Raw genomic sequence first — 21,838 nt, 5'->3', positions numbered from 1 at the left:
TTCCAGGGACTGTTTACTTTTGTGAAAGTGGATGGAAAAGTGAGCTGGGGGCCTGGGTCTTTTCTGTCTGTGGGTTGTGGACAGTCCTGGTGCCTGGCTGGTGGACTTGGCGACCTCAGAGGTCTATTCCAACCTAATTGATTCTGTGATTTGTGAATTCGGGGCTTTGTCACTGTTATTTCCAAATCGGTTTCATACCATAACCTACGGATGACCCCGCAGTGACGGGAGGAGGGGCGGATTTCTGCGAGGGTACGGGGTTGAATCGTCAGGCGGGGCCGAGCCCGGGCGCCTTCCCGTGCTCGCCTCAGACCCCGCCGAGCCCCGGGCGGTGCCAGTGCCGGTGCCTGTCCCTGTCCGGGCCGAGCCCCGGGCGGTGCCGGTGCCGGTGCCTGTCCCTGTCCGGGCCGAGCCCCGGGCGGTGCCGGTGCCGGTGCCTGTCCCTGTCCGGGCCGAGCCCCGGGCGGTGCCGGTGCCTGTCCCTGTCCGGGCCGAGCCCCGGGCGGTGCCGGTGCCTGTCCCTGTCCGGGCCGAGCCCCGGGCGGTGCCGGTGCCGGTGTAGCCGCCCCGCTTTCCCAGCGCCCCGCGCGGCGCTGCCCGGCCCGGCCCGGCGCGGCCTCGGGAGGGAAGGCGGAGCCGCCCCTGGGCCCGGGCCCGGCGCTCGCCGAGATGCCGCTGCTGGTTAACGGGGCGCGGGTGGACCTGGCCCGGCCCACGGGGGACATGATCCGCGCACACCCGCACCTCGAGGTGAGCGAAGGGGCCCCGGGGCATGAACCCGCGGCCGGGCGGGGCGGGGGCGGCCCCGGGCACCGCTGTAACTACTCGGGGTGCCCGAAATAAATAAAATCGGTGTCCCCAGCAGGGGCTCGGCGGTGACGGCCCCGGGTGCGAGCGGAGCGGGCGGGCTGGGGCTGTCCCTTCCGGGCCCGGTCTGCCCGAAATAGCGAACACTGGCGATAAAAGCCAGGGTGGTCACTGTCGGGAAGGTGCTGACCTCGCTCCCAGTGTGTAAATGTTATGTATATGTGACTATCCTAGCGGCGGATTGCCAGCCAGGAATGCAGAGCAGAGCTGGTTGGGAAGGTGTTTCCCATTAGAAGGTGTCTCTTCGTAGCACCTGAATTTAGCAGAAAACCAGAGCAAATCTGATATGGCTGTGAGGTGTTTTTTGAGCCCCCAGGGTGGAAATTGCTTCCTACCCAGCTGGTCTGTGGTGAAGCATTGCAGTAGTCACAGCCCAGGAATCTGGGTTTTCCCTGCACCAGGCAAGCCAATAAACAGCCATGTTTTGATAAGTGTTAAGTAAATATTATGGATTGTGGCAGTAGAAGACTGAAACTTCTACATTTCCAAAGTTTTTTGTCCTGATTAAACCTCCAAGATCAGCTCTGGTGTTGGCTCATATATAATCTTTGCCCAGTCCAAATGCTTTTTGTTGTGCTTCCATTTTATGGTCTGTAAAACAGGGAGAAGTGTTTTGTGTGTCTCTGGAATGATGGGATTTAACTTTTAACTTGATCAGTGTCAGGTAAGCAAAAACTCCTTAAAATCAGAATACTCTCTAATACAAAATACACGTTTCTCTCTGACCTGAGTCCCTTTGCTTTTCGGAGGTGATGTTTCTGTCAAGTAATGCAAACATCTGAGAATTCAGCCACAGTAGTCTCTGTTATCATTTATCTTTAGGAAAAGGCAAAGCTTCTGAGAAGTCAGCCTGCTCAGACTGTGGAACCCAAAGGCCTCCTCTATGTCCAGCAGAGAGAGTTTGCGGTGACCACCCCCAAAGATGGTGTGTAGGAACGTAAACATTTGCTCTTCCACTGAAACAGTGAGTGGGAGAGGGGAGTTCTTACGGTGTTTCTCTCCTTTAAAATAGGTTCTGTTTCTATTCTTGGATCAGATGACGCAACTACCTGCCACATAGTTGTGCTCCGACACACAGGTATCCTTAAAGGATGTTCAGAACAAAACCTGTCCCCCTGAAGTAAGGAATTAGAACTGGTTTATGTTGCATTAATAAAATAAACTGCAGTTATGTTTGTGTAAACCTGAATCTCCAAAAGTCACATAAGTATTGACTAAAGGACTTGTTCAAAGAGGGGGTGTGTTTGGTGTCAGAGGCTCAGCGTTGTGGTTGCTCCGTGAGCAGATGTTTAACCTGCTCCTGTGGTCAGTGGCAGTGGCACTGCAGCCCTGGGCTGTGCTCAGCAGTGTGGGAGCAGGGGGTTTGGAAATGACAGAGGTGGGATTTGTGGGAAGATCCTCGTTAGGTGCCTGGGTGTCTGACGTCAGAGATGTTGCCTGGTCCTGCTTTAGAGGGCACTTGTCCCCCTGACACGAGCTGTGGTTTTACAATGGCACATGCAGAGGTTGTTGCCTCACTCAGTGAGTCCGTGTCCTCTGCTGAGGCCGCTGTCCCAAGGCAAAGGGAGGTGGTGGTGGTGCAGCTCTTGCTTGGCTGCAGCGGTGTGGAGTGTTCCTCTTAACAGAACAGTCACTAAGTCACTGTGTTCTGGTGCCTTCCCCAGGCAGCGGAGCCACCTGCCTGACGCACTGCGACGGGTCAGACACGGAGGCCGAGGTGTCGCTCATCATGAGCTCAGTGAAGGCTCTCTCAAACCCCTCGGGCTGTGGCAGGTCAGCTCTGCTCCTTTCTTGTGCACTGCTTTTCACAAAGGCTGCTGCAGCTTGTCCAGCGGGGAATTTTCATGTGATTATATGGGGTTCAGGCAAGGTCATTGTGTAGGAAATTCCTCTTAATCAGCAATCACGTGTAAAGTGAAAATGATTCCCTTGATGATGATTTTGGGGGTGTTTTTAGCAGTTGTTTAAAGCACGGTTCTGTTCTGAATAGTGTCTCTGTAAAACCACTGTGAAAAAGAAAGAAAGGGGGGTGTGGGACAGGACAATGGATAAAAAGCTCTGAAATGGAATTTAGCAAACAAGATTCTTTCGAGATGTGGAGGTTTTTGACCCTGCAGTTTGGTAAGAAAAAAACCTAAATGAACTTAGAACATGTGATCTCTAAAACTCATGATTTGTGAGGACTTGTCTTTACATAGACACTTCTCAGAGAAGAACCCTGCTGCATAGACCAGAATAGTTGTGAGGAGGTCATGGGAACAAAAATCTTCATGTTTAGTTGACCCTTTTTCAGGAACTAAAAGGTGGTTACAAAGTTCCATCCACACCAGAGGTGCTGACCATCAGAGGTACCCCTGGGTTAGAATTGCATGTATGTAATGCCTTTTAAAGCTTCTGTTCTGTGCCATTTATGATCCCTCAAGTGTTGGGAATGGAGTTCCCATAACTTGCTGTGCAATGCAAACCAGCTTGGTGCATGTCATTGTAATAAGGCTTCTCTAATGATTGCTTTGCAGTTTGGGCTGGGGATTATTTTGTAAAGCTATTCATTTTGAGATGTCTTTTTAATTGCTGTTTCCTGTTATTCCATCTCTGTTAGGCTGGAAGTGCACCTAGTTGGAGGTTTCAATGATGATAGGCAGTTATCACAAAAACTTACTAATCAGCTTCTTAGTAAGTTCACTTTTTTTCCACTCTCATGTCCAAAAACAATAGTTCTGGCTGGATGTGGGTGAAGTTTGTTTGTAATCTGAGTCCCCAGTAATTTTGTGGAAAGAAATGTGGATTTGTTTTGAAGGGTGTTGTTCTGTGCCTGAGAACTCGGTGTGGAGAGGGCTTGGGCTGCTGGGGCTGCTCCCTGGGCAGTGTGTGGGATGCAGGGGCTGAACCTGCCACTTCCCCCTGGCTCCTATTGGGGTGTGGAGAGTTGGGAGGCACTTCAGCTGGGCTTGACTCCTGCTGATCCCCTCTGTGATCTTGGGCAAGTGGTGACACTCTCCAAATCTGTGAGTGGGGGTGACTTCATTAATCACCATTCAGTTCATACCTTAATGGGATGAGGTAAAATTTAATTACTGTTCAGGATTGCCTGATGAAAAATGTTTGTAAAACCCATTGTCCAGAGCGGTGATGGCAGTGCTTTACTCTCAAATTGGAAACATAAAGTACCTGCCTTACCTGCAAGTGCTCTTGTGCTGAGCACTTTGAGTGTGGAGAGGCTTCCACTCCACTGGAATGGGGAGGGAGGGGGAAGGTGTTTAAGGGGATTAACAAAAAGGAAAACGGAACCAGCAAAGCTCTGGTCTGCAGCCTCATGGCTGTTACACCTGGTCTGTGTTATATGTCATAGGAGAGCTCTGTACAGAATAAGGTATTTTGGTTAACTTATTTTTTCAACCTTCTGATTCTCATGCCTCAAGTTACAATTTCAATCAATCAGGTTGTATTGCTGTCAGAACTTCGAAAAAAAAAAAAAGAGAAATTTTTTCCTGGAGTTTTAAGATGGTAAAAGGCAGATTTAATTTACAACTAGTGAAAGACTGGGTTTGCTCACTATATATGTAACATTTTAGGAAAAAAACTTTAAAATATAAGCTGCTAGATGTGTATAGTGAACTAAAGCAGAGCTGGTGTGATGCCAGAGCTAAACCAGTGTCAGTAAAGCAGTGAATGGCACAACACTTTTTTTTAGCACGATTTTGCTGTTACAAATGGCTCCTCTGTAAATTGCTGTGAGTTTGAAGCAAACATGCAAAAGGCTGTTTGCTGTGCCCTCCTAAGGAGCAGTGGTTTAGGGGTGTGCCCACCACTGCAATGCCCACTCAGCCCCTGCCCTGCCACCCCCACTCACACATTGTGCTGTCCCTGTTGCCGTAGGAGCGTTCGATCTGCAGCCAGATGATGTTCATTTAGTGACCTTCTGTGTAACAGGTAAGAGAATCTTTCCTTGGGTTTGGAAGTACCTTTAGCTACTGCAATCAAAGGGCAGGGGTCTTTTCCTGGCTTTTTATCCATCCTGTGAGACAGAACAGCATGAGTTCCCCATAACCATTTGTAATTGTTAGTTTTATTGTGGTTAGTGGGGGTGATGGCAGCGCCAACACAGCAGGATTCTGTCCTTACCAAGTTCTGCTGCACTGCAAAACCAACAGCAGAGCCCCTTGTGATCCTGGCCAGGTTATTGTGGCCCACGTGCCCTGTGGAACAGGCTCTGTACCCGTGCAGATCCTACGAGACAATTGAGAAGGGCATTTGCAGACCTTTGCCCTGCTGGGCTGCTGGACCTGCCTCCCTGCAGGCTCCAGTGAACTCCTGAACACCTTCAGTTAGTTCATAGTGTGTGATGTCACTTAGAGGAAGTTATTTCCTTTTCCTTCCTCTTTCCATGACAGTGCTGTTGGTGACTAACACTGAAACCTGGCATCGTGGTCATTTTGCATTGTGTTTTTTTCCCTATAAACTGCCAATGCAGAAGTGGGAGGCAGTTGGCTGGATCCAACTGTTCTGTTTGGAGACAGCTCTGCTCCAGCCCCCAAGAACCTGCACCTTCTTTTCCATATTTCTTTTAGGCTTCCTTGTTTTTTTTCTGTCTTTACAACATCAGATCCTTGTATGTTATCAAAAAACAACTAAATGAATGCTGCTCACAGAAAAATCCAAAACCCTGCAAGTTGATTTTTTTTCTCTTACAGAACTAAATGATAGAGAAGAACAGGATATTCACTTTCCAATCATTTATGGAATAGGTGAGTAAATTAGAATTATATTTTTGTAACTGGATTGGTTTTCAGATTCCAGTAGTAAATGGGCTTGTAGTTAATGACTGGCTGAACTCCATCATAAAAGTTACAAGCTGCTGTCAGAGGTGAAGGTAGAAGTGTCCTGTGGTACCACAGTAGCACAGGTAGGAGGGGCTGTGTACGAAGGCAAGCAGATTTTTTTTCCTTTAACTGCACTTAGGCTTTTATCAATATCAAGCTACTGCACTAAATTTCTGCTTAAAATTCAACCTTCTTATTGATTATTCAGTGTTTTTTCTAATTAGTTCACGGATCTCTGGAATATTAAAGTGCTGCCAAAAGAAATGGAATAGAAATGTGTCATTGCAGGCTCAGGGGTCTGAAAATACAACAGAGGGGGATGGGTTCTGAAGTTCTGCAACACAGTTGTGTTGGGGACATGGTCACTGTAAACAAGTGCCTTGTAGGAATTAATTGTTTCTGTATTTCATCTCTTTCCTCCCAGCTGTGAATGTAAAAACAGCAGAGATTTTCCCTGCAACCTTCCCAGAAAAAGGGCCGGATGAGGATTTGCGTTCAGCCCATGTTTTAACAGGGGCACCAGTGAGTAAAAATAATGGGGAGGGGATGAATGGTATTTTTGTCAGAAGGGGAGACCATTTGGGGACAATGAAATACCCAAAGTTTGAGGAAACAAAATCCTTCAGTAGCATTCTTTGTCTTTGGGTTCTGGGTTTGCTGCTGCTGTTTGATGTCATGTTTGTCAGAAGGAAGGGCTGAGCTGGCCCACGGCGTGTCTGGGACAGGAGCTGAGCCCCAGGCCCGCAGAGTAAGGGAGTGTGTGTGCAGTGTGAGCAGTGGCTGACCCTGCAGGCTCCCTGTGTTCTTACAGCTCACCAACATCTACGATGCCAAGACGGAACAGCTCCGTATTGGGCCTTATTTCTGGGGGCCTTTCCCACACGTGGATTTCTGGTTGGAACAAGATGATGCACAGATTTTACAGGTACCTGAAAATGAACTTTTTTTTTTCCCTTCTGACTGAGTAGAGAGGGGGGTGCAGTCTGTCAGAACTTCTTCCAGTGCACTGCTGGCCCTGGGAGGGTGGGCAATATCCTTATTGGAAGGCAGGATCTGGAGAACATCGTGCTCTGCATGTCAAGCAGCTCTTGCTCCCATCTTCTTTTTCAGAATCTTTCCACGTCGCCCCTGGCTGAGCCCCCCCACTTTGTTTCCCACATCCGATCGACATTAACATTTCTAAAAGCACATCCCTTTCCATCCCGCTCCCTGTTCCCCGACAAGAAGCCTCGCATCTACAAAAAAAACCAAGAAGGGCTGTGGGAACAGGTTTGTTCTGACAAGATCTAACCTGGAAGCAACTGCCATCACTGCTTTAGGGAAAGTACAGTCTTGCAAGACGAGCAATTTGTTGTAAAAAGGATATTGCTGGTCACAAATACCATTGTTCCTGTGCTTTTCAAAATAAAATATTTTGATAGAAGTAACTTGCTTTTTCTGCATTACTTATGTAGGAATAAGGGTTTTTTGGAGTAAGAGTTTGGCTTTATTTAGGGTCTGTTGTCAGTGCAGTAATTTGATGGGCACAGGTAGAGAGGGGGCAGTGCTGGAGACTGAGAAGGTGAGTCACTACACTGGTGTGCACTTCAGAAAGTGATTTTGTACCCACAGGGAAAGGAAGCTGCACACACACAGAGCTTGCTGAAATGTAGGGCAGTGTCCTTCAACAAGAACTTAATTCCAGAGTGATAATTTGAAGAATCTTTATTGAAACATTCAGAAGAATGAAGCTCATTCCAACAAAACTACTGATTTAACACTTCCAAATATAAAAAACATTAAAAATTAATCTTTGTGGTGATAACTTCATCTTCAACAAATTACTCTTATTATTAACATACTTCATTGCACCAAAGAAACCAAGGAGGAAGACTAGTCAACTTAATTGCTTTTGCACTTTAGAAAAATTGCACTGATTTACATAAATTACCCCAACAGCAAAATTAACCTTGTTTGTGGCATCCCAGCCCTGCAGGCTTGAGGAGCTGAGAACCAAATCAGATGACAGTACAATTCAAAAACCCTAAATTTTTCAGATTATTAAAGTAAGCCCCAGGACCACCACAGCCATTATGGTATTATTAATGGATACCCAGCGGGAGGGGAGGAAAAACCCAGTATTTGTATCCAGTTCTACAGGGATGAGGTGGTAACTCAGGAAAAGCAAGTGTTGTCAGAGATCTTTCCAGAAGAGGCTCTGAAAATCTGCAGCAAAGTGATTAAGATGATCCGGGAGGAAAACGCTTTTAGACCTTGGGTTTTGATTTATCCAAACTAGTCCGAGACACTCTGAAGTTGTGCTGTACTGTAAATAACCTTAAGAGTTCCTTTAGAGTCTGTACAATTCCTACCATAGGTAAGTTACTGTTATTCAAAAAAATAAGTGTCGAAACCATCACAAATGTATTGGTTTTTCAAGCTTTACTACAGCTATCTTTAAAAATACACAACAGAAAGAACTCCAGTTACACCACATCGACGTGTGCGAGCGGATTTGGCGTGTGAATGCCGTGCAAAGGAACGCAACGGTGCCTTGGTGATCCTTCCCAGGGGTGGAAGCAGGGAGCTGCTCAGGCATGCAGAGGCACTGTCTCTTTCTAAAGGGCCCAGAACTCATGAATTTGGTCCCCACTGCACCCAGGCTGGGTGGGTGAAGTACAACAGCAGAACAAAGGGTGGCTGGCCAAGCACGCTCAGTGAGCCTCATTTACACGGGCCCTCCCAGAGCGGCTGCCAGGCAAGGTGCTGGATAAGGTAACAAGGGGAAGCAGGACAGTAGTGTGACTGCAGGAGAGGATAAACTCAACTGTAAATACTAAAAAGGTGAACAACTGGCAGTTGTTTGTTTGGGGGTTTTTTATATAAAATGTAGTAGCATAAGATCATTTTATAATTATTGGGTGCAACTGTGTTTTTACCCTTGTGCATGGCTGATGGGTTCGTTAGCAAGTGTTACCATGCAGAGACTCCTGCAGGAAGGATAATTGCCAAGTGTTTTTACAAATGTTTATGAGCACTTAATAAATTTCACTACTGCTTTGGTGACACCAACATGTAGAGGATTAAAGCAACTGTAACAAGAGTATGATAAGACAAATCTCTGTCCCAGGGGAGGGAATTTATATTTGTGCAAAATCCCAGTTAATAACTTACAGTAGTTATTACTGTACTAGTGTGTGGCACTGTTCACATTTGCAATGCATCATTAACACCCTGCCTCCCTGGGCAGGGGCTGCCTTGGCAAAGTCTGAAATCCACACTGGATTTTATCTTTCACTTGCTTGATCCTCTCCCTTTGCACAGTCAGGTGGTGATTTGTCACTGTGAGTGTCCTCAGTGTTTGTCTGTGCCTGTGCCACCTCCTTTTGCTCCTCTGGTTTTTCTGTCTCCAAAGGTCCTTGCTCTTGGCTGGGGGATAGAGCTGGGGGTTTCTGATCCATCTTCTCCAGGTCATCACAGTGGCTGATGGAACTGGTCTCACTGAACCCATCAGAGCTTCGTAGAGACCTTTTAAAAGCTTTCTGACCTGCAAAGTGTTTGAAGCACAGTACCCATGAAGGCAGCAAACACAAACATTGCTGTGCACAAGTTCAGTTTCAAAGGAAGCACTGGAATTCTACAACAGCAAAAAAACAGGTTTGGTTTGGGTGCTACTTTGTACCTAAATATTGACACCCTCCCCTGCAACTGGAGACGGGTCTGCAAAGTAAAAGCACCTGTCCCTGTATCCTGTATATGCAGGGACAGGTAAAACTGAGCTGAAACCAAACTGCCCACACACACACTGAAGTCATTCCAGGGAAAAAACCTGCATGGAAAACTACAGGCTGGAAGCCACCTGCTCAAAAGGTGAGTTAAACTGTGGGTTTCCTGCCAATCAGATCAGCATTTATTACTAATACAACTATACAGAGAGTGCCATAGATTGAACAGATCTTCACCTTAGAAGGACTCTGTCCACAAAATATGTGGTAGCAGTAGAAATGCAGTTGCTGAAGTACATGATTACATGATGTTATGCTTTTATTTCAGATAGAACTGTTGGCTTGTCACTTGCTCATTTTTATAAAGTTCAATAACCTCAAAATATTCTAGAGGAAGATTCCAGACTTCATGGACTGTTGTCAGTTAATGGGATAACAACTTCCTGTAGCCCTAGGAAGAATTTGTTGGGAGAAGAGGTTGGGGTGGTGGTCTGTGCCATGTGTACAGTAAGGTTTTTAAGGTGGTAGAAGATGAGCTCCAGTTCCAGATATTATGAAAAATGGTAAATCATGTGGCTCATCCTGTATCAGGATGTTTTAGCAAGTTTTAGAAATTAAACTAAGACACAAAAACTCACCAGGAAGTCTTTGCTTTGCAAGGCTGGAGGTGGGAGTAGGTGGTGGAGTGGTGCCTGTTCCTTGGGCCTTTGACACGTACGTGGATTCTGTGGATTCCAGAGAGCCTGTGAGTTTAAAAAAAAAAAAAAAATGTTGACCATAACCCAGGCTGGAGCAGTTTTCTGTTTGCATTTGTAAGGTATGTAACAGTCTGCTTGTTAATGCACATCTCTGAAACTGCATGTGCTGGTTGAGTTCAAACTGCCACGTGCTGGTGGATCCATTTCTGAGTATCCCGGGACACGAGTGTTCCCACTTCAGAAATGGATCACACTCACTTCACACACTGCTACACCCTGCAGTCCCTTTGCCATTCTCCTCTGGGCACCCGACCTCTTCCCAGCTGCAAGCTATGGAGCAGTGCCCGTGGAAGGGGCATCAACCATGCAGGGTCAGCATTCCCAGTGGAACCTGGCTGTTCTCTGCTGGGAGGGCCTGCCAGTTGGTGCATCCAGAACCAGAAAGGCCCCAAGCACAGCAGGAACCCTTCCCTGCAGGTTACAGACACACAGACAGCCAGGCCAGGTGTGACAGACACTGCTGAGTCCAGGAATATTAATTCTTAATTCTGCCACAGTATTTTCAAAGTGGAAATTTATAATTTCAGAAAGTATTATGTTGGTACATCAATCTCAACGATGTAAAAGCTTAAAGGCAGCTCCTTCCACATCGCCAGACATGAATTACAACTATGAGAGTAAAACAAGTGTCTTTGCCATTGTACTATTCTGTTCTTTGCTGTCTCCCACACAGCGCAGTCCATGCCAGTCCCAGCTGGCTGTCAGCTGTCCCTGCAGGACATGCAGCGTTTACAACACGGCAATAGCAGGTGATATCCCAAGCCAGGATTTCGGACAGCCACAGTTCCAGGGGCCCAGCAGAGCACAGTGCCAGCACTCTGGGGAGGGTGCACATGCGCTCACAGGAGGGAGCAGCGTGCAAAGGCCAAGCTACCCCACCAGCTCACACATTGATAAACCCAAACTCCTGCAGCACGTGCAGCCAAAAGTCCCAGAAATGATTCCTCTATTAATAAATGCCAGTGTCTGTCACAGCTTTCTTAATGGGACTCAACAAGCGAGAACAAAACATAAACTGTACGACTGAGGGTTGAAGGTTCTTCCGGGGTGTTGCAGAAATAGTGCAAAGCACGTTCTTGTAGATCCTGGGGGTGCATCACGTCACTCATGATCCCACCAGCACAGGAAGGTGTTGCAGGTTCAGTGTCAAACTGGGAACAGTCCCAGCAACAGCAAAACAAGGTGCAGGTGCCTTACCTGCTGTCAAATTGAACGTCCTTCCCTGCGGAGAGGCTTGGAAAGGGGAAAACCAGTTCAGCACAGAGCCCACCACGGGAATCTGTCGCAGCAGCCCCTGCAAAGCACAACCCAACACTGTCTGGTGAGCAGGTGACCCATTTGTGACAAGTTCTCTCAAGGTACAGCAGGTGTTAGAGCCTCACCTCCTCCAGAAGTCGTTCTTCATTTGCTTTCTGAAGCTGTAGCTGTGCTTCCTGTATCCCTTTTCTAACAACTTCAGTCATGTTTTCCAATAGCTGGTAAAACCCAGAAATAATTACATATATTATTCAGACTTGAAATTGTCTTTTCAGTTCAGGTTTTCAGGACCTACACAGGGTAGTCAGATATTTTTCTAATTTAAGACATTATTTGACAATCTCTGTTTCATTATGACTGTAAATTAAAGAATGCACAGGCTGACTGCAGGACTTTTAACAGATAAGCCCAGAGCAGAGAATGTAATTTTAAACAGCAAGGGTACTTTTTTTTCCCCCAAAGTCTTTGAAGACCTGCTTAGCAACTAAGGTGAATATCTGGGAAGCGTTTTTAGGTTTATAGAGCACATTTTTGTTTCTAGAAGCACCTGGGACTTAAACCAGCCTTGCAGCAAGTCTAACAAGGTGTATGCCAGCCTGGGCTCCCTTTGTTTTTCTGATCACATACACAGCTGCCACTCTGGTGCCTGTGGCAGCCAGGCCAGCACCAGCCACATTTGACACTGCAAAGGACGGGCAGTTCACTGGGAGAGCTGCAGGGGCAAGGATGGGACAAACCCAAGAAAACAAAAAACAAAGCCTCAGTTTTGGTTGTGTAAGACAAATGCCAATTTCTATATATTTATATGGGTTTTAAGGTCTAGATTAGACAGGCACTTCCTCCAAAATGCCAAAAATTTGTGTTACTGTCACTTAATAAAAGGAAAAAGAGGAAGTTGCTCCTTCTTCCTGGGGGAGAGGTCAATGAGGAGCTGACCCCCAAAGCTCAACAGCCAGAGGAACTCCCTACAGCAGGGAGTGCAAGGGAATTGCATTTGGAGCACCAGGAAAAACCAGTGTGTTTTCTGGCCCACTCAAGATGTTTATCTTCACCTTAGAAGGACTTTGTCCACAAGTTTTTACTGTATTTACTGTATGTCCTCAGGGCAGGCTGGAACTGATGTATGTTTTTTTTCTAAAAACTTCCCTCTTGTACCAACCATCCCTCACCTAAATGGGGCAAGTGGCACCATATTCCTGTGGGCAGAAACAGGCCAAGGAGTTCTGAAGTTCTGATTATTTTTTAGGTGAGGAAAGTAAATGCCCAAGACTAGAGGAAAGATGCAGGTCATTTAGGGATTCTGCTTCAGAGAACATTTGGAGAGCTCTACTCAGGTAAATGCTTTGACAAATAGGAATTGCATCATCAGCTTTATTACTTTAAGAGATTATTTGTAATTTCTGGTTTTAAGCCACCAATTTAAAGTTTTTCACGTATTTTAAGGCATTGTTTTATCTTAAAACTGGTATATAAAGAATTTCAATCCCACCACATTAATCAGTGAAGAGAAACATCAGCTCACAATCAACCCCCACCTTTTGTTTTTTGACAGCTTAAATTTTAGTGACAAAATGAGCCTATTTCAGTATCACTGAAGTTTTTCATTAAAATTACTGCACACAGGACAATGAACACAAATCCAGACATCCTCAGAACATCACCATCTGTAACAAAACATTCCTTCCACGGTAATTAGGACTGTTGTGGGCAAGTACCACTTTTACTTTCACAAAGAACAAAACCATGTCCTGAAGCCAATATGAAAGGGGAAATAAAAGGGCACTGAAATATTTTGGGATTTATTAATACATACTCTTGAATTTTCTTCAATTTCTCTGCCTGTTGCTGCAATGGTTTCAACCAACTCCGACACATCCAGATCCTCCGTGACCATTCCAATGTAAACACAGTTCTTCTGCCCCCCAAATTCTGGACCTGTGAGCACAGGGACAATCAAGTCTTGGTGATGGACAAACCTGGCACAGTCTTGCAGTGGCTGCAACACTCATGTGTGTCCATCTGTAAATCCTAATACACACACCCCCCCTTCAGTAATTAAGGGCAGGATCTGCATGGGTATAAATTATGTAGACAAAAAAGTTCAGTCCTGGGGGTTTGCAAAGACAGAAAACAATCTGAGCAAGAAAGACAGTGGGTATTTTATACACTCAAGGAGTGTATAAATATCAGAGTTAAATATGCTTCAGACTCCTGCCATTTACAGCTTACTTGGTTCCACAACCGTAGGGCACTTAACTCTTGAAAGCTGGCTGGAGAAAGAGCAGTTCTGAGTAAGCAAATTAATGCTATTGCAGCTGTCATGTGGCACTGTGTAAAAGGGAAAGTGTTGCCAATTATCACAAAAGTCATCTGAAGCTTTTAATCCGGCCACAGAGAGCAGTGAAACAGTGAGTGCCAGTGGGTTTGGAATGAGAGCTGCTTTTCACCAGATCCAGCAGAACCTGGGAAGGCTGAGTTTACACACAGGAAACATTGCAGCTTTTATTTGTTCTGACAAGGAAACTCTTCTTGGTCAAGCTGCCCATAAATCAGTTGTCACAGGTATTTCTGGAACAGTGCACCCTGCTCACCTGGGGAACACTACCCAGCTGAAACAGGGGGGAGGAGGTAACAGTTACAGATGTTCTTTGTGCAGTAACCACGTAGGCAGCAGCTAATGTTGCACTGTAATGACCTATCAAACCATTCTAACACAGACAGGACAATGACTATTAGCTTGAACAGAAGTTTTTTAAACAGTGCACTTACCCAAAGAAAAAGTGAGATCTGACTCCAGTTCATTTAACTTTTTCAGGAGTTCTGTATTGATTTTTTCTAGTTCTTTTTCTTGTTTGTCATCATTCTTCTCATCACTGTGGTAGTTGTACCTTCAAGCCAAGGAATGGTAATTTTACTTTACAGTACATACAAAAATACCTGCACATTTAGCACGTTTCTGCAAGTAGCTGTACTTTATGGATGTTACAGCTCAGATCAGCAAGTTTACTGGCACTTGTAATCAGAGATTCTGGGGTGGGGTGAGTCTGCTATTGCAAGCTGAACACAGTAGATTTGTAGCTGATTATACTTGAACTGTTTTGACTATACAGAAGCCTTCCCAAAGGATCAGAACAGGCACTTGGAGGTTTTTTTCCAAGTGCTATTCAGCATATCAGTCATGTATTCGTGTCTGTTAAAGCACAGTTTATCCAAACAATGAAGAAGATAATTTACCTTACAACACCTAACCCAGGCCAGCCAAGGTCTTCAATATACAACAGGCCAACTGTTCTTCTCACTTCTTGCTCAAACTCCTCTCTCAGCTGCAGAGTGCTTGTCAATACTGGTATCTTCATCTTCAAGCAGTCCACCAACTGATCAATGTCTTGTATTTCAGTTCCTAAAACTAAAGAGCAGATGTGTTAGTGAGTGATGAATGTGATGGCAGCAAATGCCAGCATTTACCAGGGGCTGCCTGCAAGGGAGTGTTACCTGCAGAAGTCATCAGGGGGCTGAAGCGCACACAGGTGCCTTCATCTTCCAGCTCCACCACATCCACTCCACTGGCAGGGACCAGCTGTGCCAGCTGCTCTCCCAGCTGCAGGAACAGGGCACAGTTAGAGCACCATCTCCTGCAGTCCCTGCCTCAGGCTGTGCCCTCAGCTCAGGGGAACCCCATGCAAGGAGTTCTCCCCGTTTCTCAAAATCAGTTCTTGTACCAGAACATTGCAGTTCACTGGGGACATGGCTGAGTTTGACACATCCTTAAAATCAACAAAATTCAGGATAAGCTGCAATTGTTACAAATCGTAAGTTTCTGCAGAATTGTCCCTCAGTGGCCACACATTAAGGGTGCCATGGTTGCAGCACAATCAACCCAACCCAGCCATGTGATCAGCTCTCTGACAGCACAGGTTTCTAGAATTTACCCTCCAGAGCTGGAAAATAAGGGTGTCTATTCAAGAATACATGGACACTGTCAACAGAGTATCTGGCTGATTTAAAAGAATTCCAGAGTTTTCACATATTCCCACAAGACCAATGGAAAAACAAACAGCTTAAGATGCAGGAATGACTTCAGTAGTAATTACATGTAAAGTAATCAGAAATGTGAAAGCAGCTTTGTTTCAGAGCAAAATAATCTTTTAAATCCAAAATATCCTCTAGTTTTGCAAAGGTTATCAGGTTGAGAATAACTTTCAAACTAGTCCAGCAAAGGGTTTATAAATCCCAATGAATCTTGAGCCATTCCACTGTCACTTCCCTTTCCCTAAAGAGAAAAGCATCAATTCTTACCCACTGATTGAAAGTGTCATAAATGTGTCTTTCGTTGCTTATGATGGGGTGCTGAATAGTTGAGGCCTGTGCAGCATGTGAGGTCTGATCTGAATCCAAAGATATAAGAATCACAGAAGTGGATTTTTATTTACTTAATTAAACAAAAGGCAACCTAAAATTTAGATAAAAGACAGTTACATTTCCTAGATAACATAACACATTTACACCACGTTCTGAGCCTCAACCAGACCAGCAAGGACTTTTCTGTAGAGGTATGCTGAACAGGATAAATACTAGAAGGAAAACACAGTTGAATGTAACTGTTTTTAAAAAAACTCAGTAAAAGACTTCTGAGTTTTGAGGTTCAAATGCCCCAATGGAAACAAAATCAGTGTTTTCACAAAATTCTGTCTCAGCAGGCTGCAATATTTAATTTGATGCATTCAGCTACTTTTCTTATTAATCAAATTTTAATGATTACTTGGTTTTAAGCCACACAAAGATACTACTAAGAATTTAAGAGCTCATTATAAACATAAAACATCAGAAATGGACATTTTACATCCTTATAATTCAGGTGGGTGACTTCTCCCTAATAAAGTTTTTCAAATTAATATACAAAGCAATCCCACCAAGTCACTGGAGCTGGATGAGTAGGTTTACTTTGTGAGGACAACCATTACTTAGATTAAACCCAAATCAAGAGTCCCCCATGCCCAACAAAAAAAATCCCCAGGCAATTAAAGCCAACACTCCAAACACCACCACAGGTTCCTCTGGCAGTGTTTTGCCTCAGCCATGGCCACGCTGCCACTCTCAGGGTGTGCACACACAATCAGCACAGCAACATCCTCTGCTGGGACTGAGGGGACAAAATCCCCTGTCCTGGGAGCACATCTGAGTGCAGATGTCCTGCTCAGAGACAGGTGACAGCATTTCCAGAGCTGTTCCTAATGTGTTCTGCTGGATTTTAATTTATTGCAACAGCCAAGTGAACTGGAGGAACGCGGTGCCTGCCACTGCCACCAAGTGTTTGAAAGAACAGGAAACCTCAACAAACCAAGAGCTTCCCCCACCAGCACAGTCAAACACTGCAGCTTGTGAGAGACTTCCCTCAGCTGCTCTCAAGATCGAAATCATATGCAAATCTCTCCTCACTCAAGAAGGCAGATAATTACTTGTTATGAAAATTTAAACCACTGCGGTCTATCTAAAAAAAGCAGCTGTCACGTGTATGGATTGTGTCACTAGATTATGAGCAGCATTCACAATCTTTTAAAAATCATGTTACACAAGAGAAGTGCACTACATAACATCTATCTCAAATTCATTTAGTGAATTATTATTTAAAATAATAGAGATTTTTTTTTTGGTTGATTTTCAGTAAATCACATACCTCTATTTGAATATTCCTGGACAAACTTGAAAACCACCACTGGTGAACTCAATTCATCTTCGACCTTAAAAAAAAAATAGATATATTTTTCTGTATTTTTTAAAGATTTAACACTGTGCATAATTCCTTAGACTGGAGAGTAGAGCATTTTTGAGCAGTAACAATGTTAATACTATCTCAGTATTGGAAGTGAACTCCAGGAGTGGAAACAAACATCTCTAAACACAGGAAAGTAAATCATTAGGCAGTTAGGGCAGAACTGGATTAATTCAAGGTATGCATCGTTAAAATTTGGGCACTATGAAGTATAAAATCTAAATACAGCAATTAGCAAATATACTACAGCAAATATTAAAGTTTATTTAGTTTTGAGTATTTTCAGATATTAACATTAAAAAAATTCTCTTGGGAATCACTGCAGAATCATTGGGAAACATCAAGGAAGTTTCAGCAGGAATAACAAGATTATAATTGATCCTGCCCTGGGGATAGCAGAAATGGACTGGGCATGGAGGCAACCTGAGGCTGCATTTCACAATCCTAAAGATGTAGGATTTATTTAAGTGGAAAGGCTAAATGAGTCAGTAACTTGAACTTCCAAGGCCATTAAAACTCTACAGCTTAACTCAATAAGATGACTACATATTCTATACATCAAATGTCAATTAAAATTGGGAGCATGGGGGCAGGGAGTAAAATCACCAAACCCTGTTGGACAGAACATCTCAGAAACTGCATTTGGAATTGATGGATGTATTACTGAGAAAATCCATGTTTTAAATGGAATTAAATCACTTCTGAACACAGTTTCTGGAGGTTACTCTGTCAGCTCCCGAGTGCACAAGCACAGAGCAGTGGAACAAACTCAATCTACAGGTCACACACAAACAAGCCATTTCACTCTACTTGAGCAGAAAACATCTTCAAAACGGTGCCTATGATTTAAGTAATATTTTTAAGTATCTGTTTTAGTCAAAGTTATTCTTATCATTTAGCAGACAGACACCAAGCTATATAACCAAAGCATTAAAAGCAGACTGTACCGAAGTTTTAATGAAATCCAGGTTTTTCAGGTTTTCCAGCAGCCTTTGACTCTAGAAGACCACACAGAGGGGGAACAAAAGGAAGAGAAACACAGATTTAGAAGTTGAAAATTATTCTGAAAATCATTAAAGAGTAACTTCCTAGTTTTGAACAAACCTCTACAACACCTCAGACATTCATCCAGTTTTTATTTGTAAATTTAGAATTTAAGAGAAAAATACTGTCTGTTTTAGTAAGACACTGACTACAGAGTGATCTTCACTAAAATAAAGTCTTGGTGTATTTGTTGACAAAGTTCCAGAGATGTTACAGCTCCAGTGACCAACTAAAGCAGTGCTGTAGCACAAGTTAACTTTGTCAAAGCTATCACAGCCACTGGTTCTGGTGGCTTCCTAACATTTTCTTCTTAGAAAAGACACTCTTACATTGTGGTTTAAGACTATAATAAAAACTAAGATCAATCTTAGATGCCACAAAATCTTATTCACTAATGATGCTCTCTCATTCCTTTAGGTCTTTCATGCCAACAGCTTCTTCACTAACCACTACAGAGACTTCTCATTTCTATTTTGCCTTTCTTTGATTTTTCGTATGTGCCGCACCTTTAAAAAGTGTTTTGCATGTAAACAACACATTTTGTAACTACCACATTATACTGGACTTTATTTTTACTAAGGTAAGGACTCAACTTCAAAAACAGTGCACTTCCCACTGTATCTCAAGAAATGGTTTGAAGTCCTTCTTTCTAAAAGTAATTTACTATCACTTAAATATGATGCCAAGTAGAGGAGGAAAATAAGAAAGCCTTTCTCTGAACAGCTTTCAAGCAAAAACAGTTAAAAGTGACAAAAAAAAGTGATTATGTTATTTCACTGTTTAGAAAGAACAAAGACTGATTATGTCTTGATTTAAAAAACCCAACAATCTAACAGTAAAAGCACATCCTTCCCTCAAACACTCTTCTCTGCTTTCATCATCTGTGTGTAACAATATGAACCAATGTGCTCTGCTGTCAACAACTACAGTATTTTCAGTTGCTTCTTCTACAATGCACCCCAGTCACCCCAAGGCTCTATTGACAGCTATCCTGGAGCACTGCTGAGCTGTTGCTGACCAGCTGGGAGGCGTGTTTTATCCTCTCCACGATGCCGTCGTGGCCCAGGTACTGCAGGGACAGCCACAGGGGCAGCGCACGGAGCTTCTCCACAGGCTGGCTCGATGTCAGCCCGGCTGCCAAGGACTGAGGAAGAGAACAAACAGAACATTATTAACCTCTCCTCAATGCTGCCATTTTTTGCCAGCTTTTGCAAGTTATAATTTAGACCTTCATCAAGAACAAGACACTACACTGGTCAAAATCAAAATCTCAAGGTCTCGACTGAGGAGCTGAACTCACCAAGGATGGGTCCTCGTGTCTGTAGAGAGTCACTGCAGGCACAGCTGGGAGCCCCAGCCAGGAACCCAGGGTGAGAGTCATGCTGTCACATTTGGTAGCAGCCTGAAGTTTATTACAGTAAGCAGAATGTAAGCCATATGGATTTGGGTTAGATCATAACCTTAAAATCTAGAGCACATTCTTAAGTTTCTAGATGAACATACCAGTACAGAAGAGGAGACATAACCCAAAGCCAAAGTTGCCAGATTCACACTGAAAAAAACAAAAAGTGGGCTTAGCACATATTAAATATGTATTAACAGACAGCATTTTAATTTGCAGTTTAAATATTCTATGTTGACGCATAAAGGGAGGTAATTTTTGTTCATATATTTTTCATTAACAATGCAGTAGATGTTGCTACTTGGTATTCCAGGGCTGAAAATTCAAAAGTAAAAATCCATTTCAATCTATAAGTGTTTCAGTCCAACCTTTGGGGAAATCATCCCCTAAAGTACTACTCATAATTTAGCATCAATTTGGTATCAGAAATAAACAGCATGCAAATATAACACTATGAAATACCAAGAGAAACAGTCTCTCTGCTCCAGGCACAAACTTGGAACACTGGAGTTTTCACTGACATTGTCTAAGTTCTTGGAATTTCATTTCCTCTTGGTTTAATCCCCCTCTCAGTTATGATGCACGCTGCACTTGCTGCAGCATTCCTGACAACCTTCATCAAGTGTCATCTATTCCACACCCATTTCACTCTCCCTTCTCATTCTCAATAATCACTACAGAACATCCTCCCTCACTTAGAAGGTCTTCCAGGCTCCCTGGCCTACAAGGTCTTTTAAATCAAACTTTAAGCCCTTCAAAGAAAGGGCAGATAAGATTACCATATGAATAAAAGCAATCACTAATCTATGCTGAAACCTCTCCAATTAATTCTTCCTATGTATGTAAATCAATTTCTATCTCAAAACGACCAAATTATAACCACATAAAACGCTTAACATGACAACAATAAAGCTGGCCCTGTGGCTCCCCACCAGCTGATCAGCTGTAAAATTCCGTGCTGGGAATTAGTTGGACTTTGTAATGAACACAGTTCTGGAGAAATAAACTCCCAGTGCCATACCCTTCCACGTGGAGCCACATGTTGTGCTGCTCACAGAGCTCCTTCAGCCGGCCCAGCTTGTCCGTGTGCCCCGCACCGGGAGTGCCTGGGATGGACGGGGACAAGGAGGGACACAGGGTCAGCCTGCACGCCAGGGCTCTGCACAAAGCACCTCTCCTCCTGCTTGACATCCCAGATATTTTACCAAGCCCAAAGCAAGTAACAGTCACCTCCGTCATTTGTACTTAGAGCAAGTTTTGTTCACGAGCACTTGTGTTTAGTTAACAAGAAGGAAAATGGAATTTTTCAAGCTAAAGTTGATGGCACATCCATCAAAAAGTGTTAACGTGAAACTGATTTTCAACAAGAGATTTGCACTCACTAAAATAAGTTACAGTCATATTAATACATCAACTGACGTAAGCAGAATCACAGCAGTATAATCCAGCCTAAAATCAGCTGAATAAAAACCCCTCTAGACAGATAATTGTTGTGTGGTCATTAAGGTATTTCTTGATATGCAACCATTAAGCTGCTTAAGAAAATATATTTTGATTTTCATATTATATATATATATATAATATATATGAAATAGCATTATATATTTGTGAAATAGCAGGGTTTATTTTTTATTGTTTGTCCATAGCACTTACCAGCATTGGCCACGAGCAACAAAGGCAGTTTTCCAGACTCAACATCATCTTTAATCACTCTGTCCAACAGAGCAACATCCTGTTATCAATAAGGAAACAATATGTTTGTCAAACACCAAATTGTTTCTCCTGAACTGGAAAAATGCATTAAAACCAGAAATGGACATGATTGTGGCTTGCAGCTTCTTCTTCTCAAAGGAAAAATAATCTGAAGGTCAAATACAGCACTTGAGAAAATTACAACACAGATACATCATGCAGGTTGTGAAGGTACCTTGGAGTACTTGGGGTTTAGAAATCTTGCACTAAAAAGCACCTTACTGAAATGCCATTAAAAATATTTTGCAAATTACGAGACCAAGATACAAGTTGCTTCTAGAAATTTTCCATCTACGATTTGTACAGCTATAAACCAGAAGGACTTAGAGGCTGAAAGCATGTTAACAAGCCTCTCCTACCAACATAATTGACATTCATTTAATGAGAGGGGAAAAAAAAAAGAAAAAAAAAAAAAAAAAAAAAAAAAAAAAAAAAAAAAAAAAAAAAAAAAAAAAAAAAAAACA

General features: G+C 43.6%; 2 protein-coding genes across 2 annotated transcripts in view; one reads left to right on the top strand and one right to left on the bottom strand.

Moving 5' to 3' along the window:
- Window positions 1-596: 596 nt before the first annotated feature.
- Window positions 597-7,114, top strand: NTAN1 (N-terminal asparagine amidase). The gene is made up of 10 exons (XM_027885411.1): window positions 597-750; window positions 1,690-1,792; window positions 1,880-1,945; window positions 2,532-2,640; window positions 3,467-3,540; window positions 4,744-4,797; window positions 5,559-5,612; window positions 6,112-6,209; window positions 6,499-6,612; window positions 6,798-7,114. Exons 1-10 carry the CDS (start codon window positions 670-672, stop codon window positions 6,975-6,977), a joined length of 933 nt encoding a protein of 310 aa, XP_027741212.1. The 5' UTR covers window positions 597-669; the 3' UTR covers window positions 6,978-7,114.
- Window positions 7,115-8,089: 975 nt separating this feature from the next.
- PDXDC1 (pyridoxal dependent decarboxylase domain containing 1) overlaps window positions 8,090-21,838 on the bottom strand; it is a 26,211-nt gene continuing 12,462 nt past the window's right edge. The window contains exons 13-23 of the mRNA XM_027885410.1: window positions 18,124-18,174; window positions 17,081-17,144; window positions 15,703-15,791; window positions 14,899-15,004; window positions 14,641-14,812; window positions 14,176-14,294; window positions 13,220-13,341; window positions 11,532-11,624; window positions 11,347-11,443; window positions 10,030-10,134; window positions 8,090-9,213 (exon numbers count right to left, since the gene is read on the bottom strand). Coding sequence (XP_027741211.1) covers window positions 8,954-9,213; window positions 10,030-10,134; window positions 11,347-11,443; window positions 11,532-11,624; window positions 13,220-13,341; window positions 14,176-14,294; window positions 14,641-14,812; window positions 14,899-15,004; window positions 15,703-15,791; window positions 17,081-17,144; window positions 18,124-18,174 — 1,278 coding nt within the window. The 3' untranslated portion in view covers window positions 8,090-8,953. The remainder of the gene's footprint in view (window positions 9,214-10,029; window positions 10,135-11,346; window positions 11,444-11,531; window positions 11,625-13,219; window positions 13,342-14,175; window positions 14,295-14,640; window positions 14,813-14,898; window positions 15,005-15,702; window positions 15,792-17,080; window positions 17,145-18,123; window positions 18,175-21,838) is intronic.

This window comes from Empidonax traillii, unplaced genomic scaffold (genome assembly GCF_003031625.1).
Source record: "Empidonax traillii isolate 1590-97213 ecotype Southwest subspecies unplaced genomic scaffold, ASM303162v1 scaffold166:size2381449, whole genome shotgun sequence".
In the NCBI taxonomy this organism is placed as follows: domain Eukaryota; kingdom Metazoa; phylum Chordata; class Aves; order Passeriformes; family Tyrannidae; genus Empidonax; species Empidonax traillii.
Note: the sequence above shows the minus strand (reverse complement) of the source record. Positions and strands in the feature narration are given on the sequence as shown.

Excerpts from the sequence above, each read along its gene's own strand:
- NTAN1 (XM_027885411.1), top strand. The coding sequence starts at position 670 with ATGCCGCTGCTGGTTAACGGGGCGCGGGTGGACCTGGCCCGGCCCACG. Across the intron at positions 5,613-6,111 it reads TCCAATCATTTATGGAATAG|CTGTGAATGTAAAAACAGCA; the intron begins GTGAGTAAATTA and ends CTTTCCTCCCAG. Across the intron at positions 6,613-6,797 it reads ATGATGCACAGATTTTACAG|AATCTTTCCACGTCGCCCCT; the intron begins GTACCTGAAAAT and ends CTTCTTTTTCAG.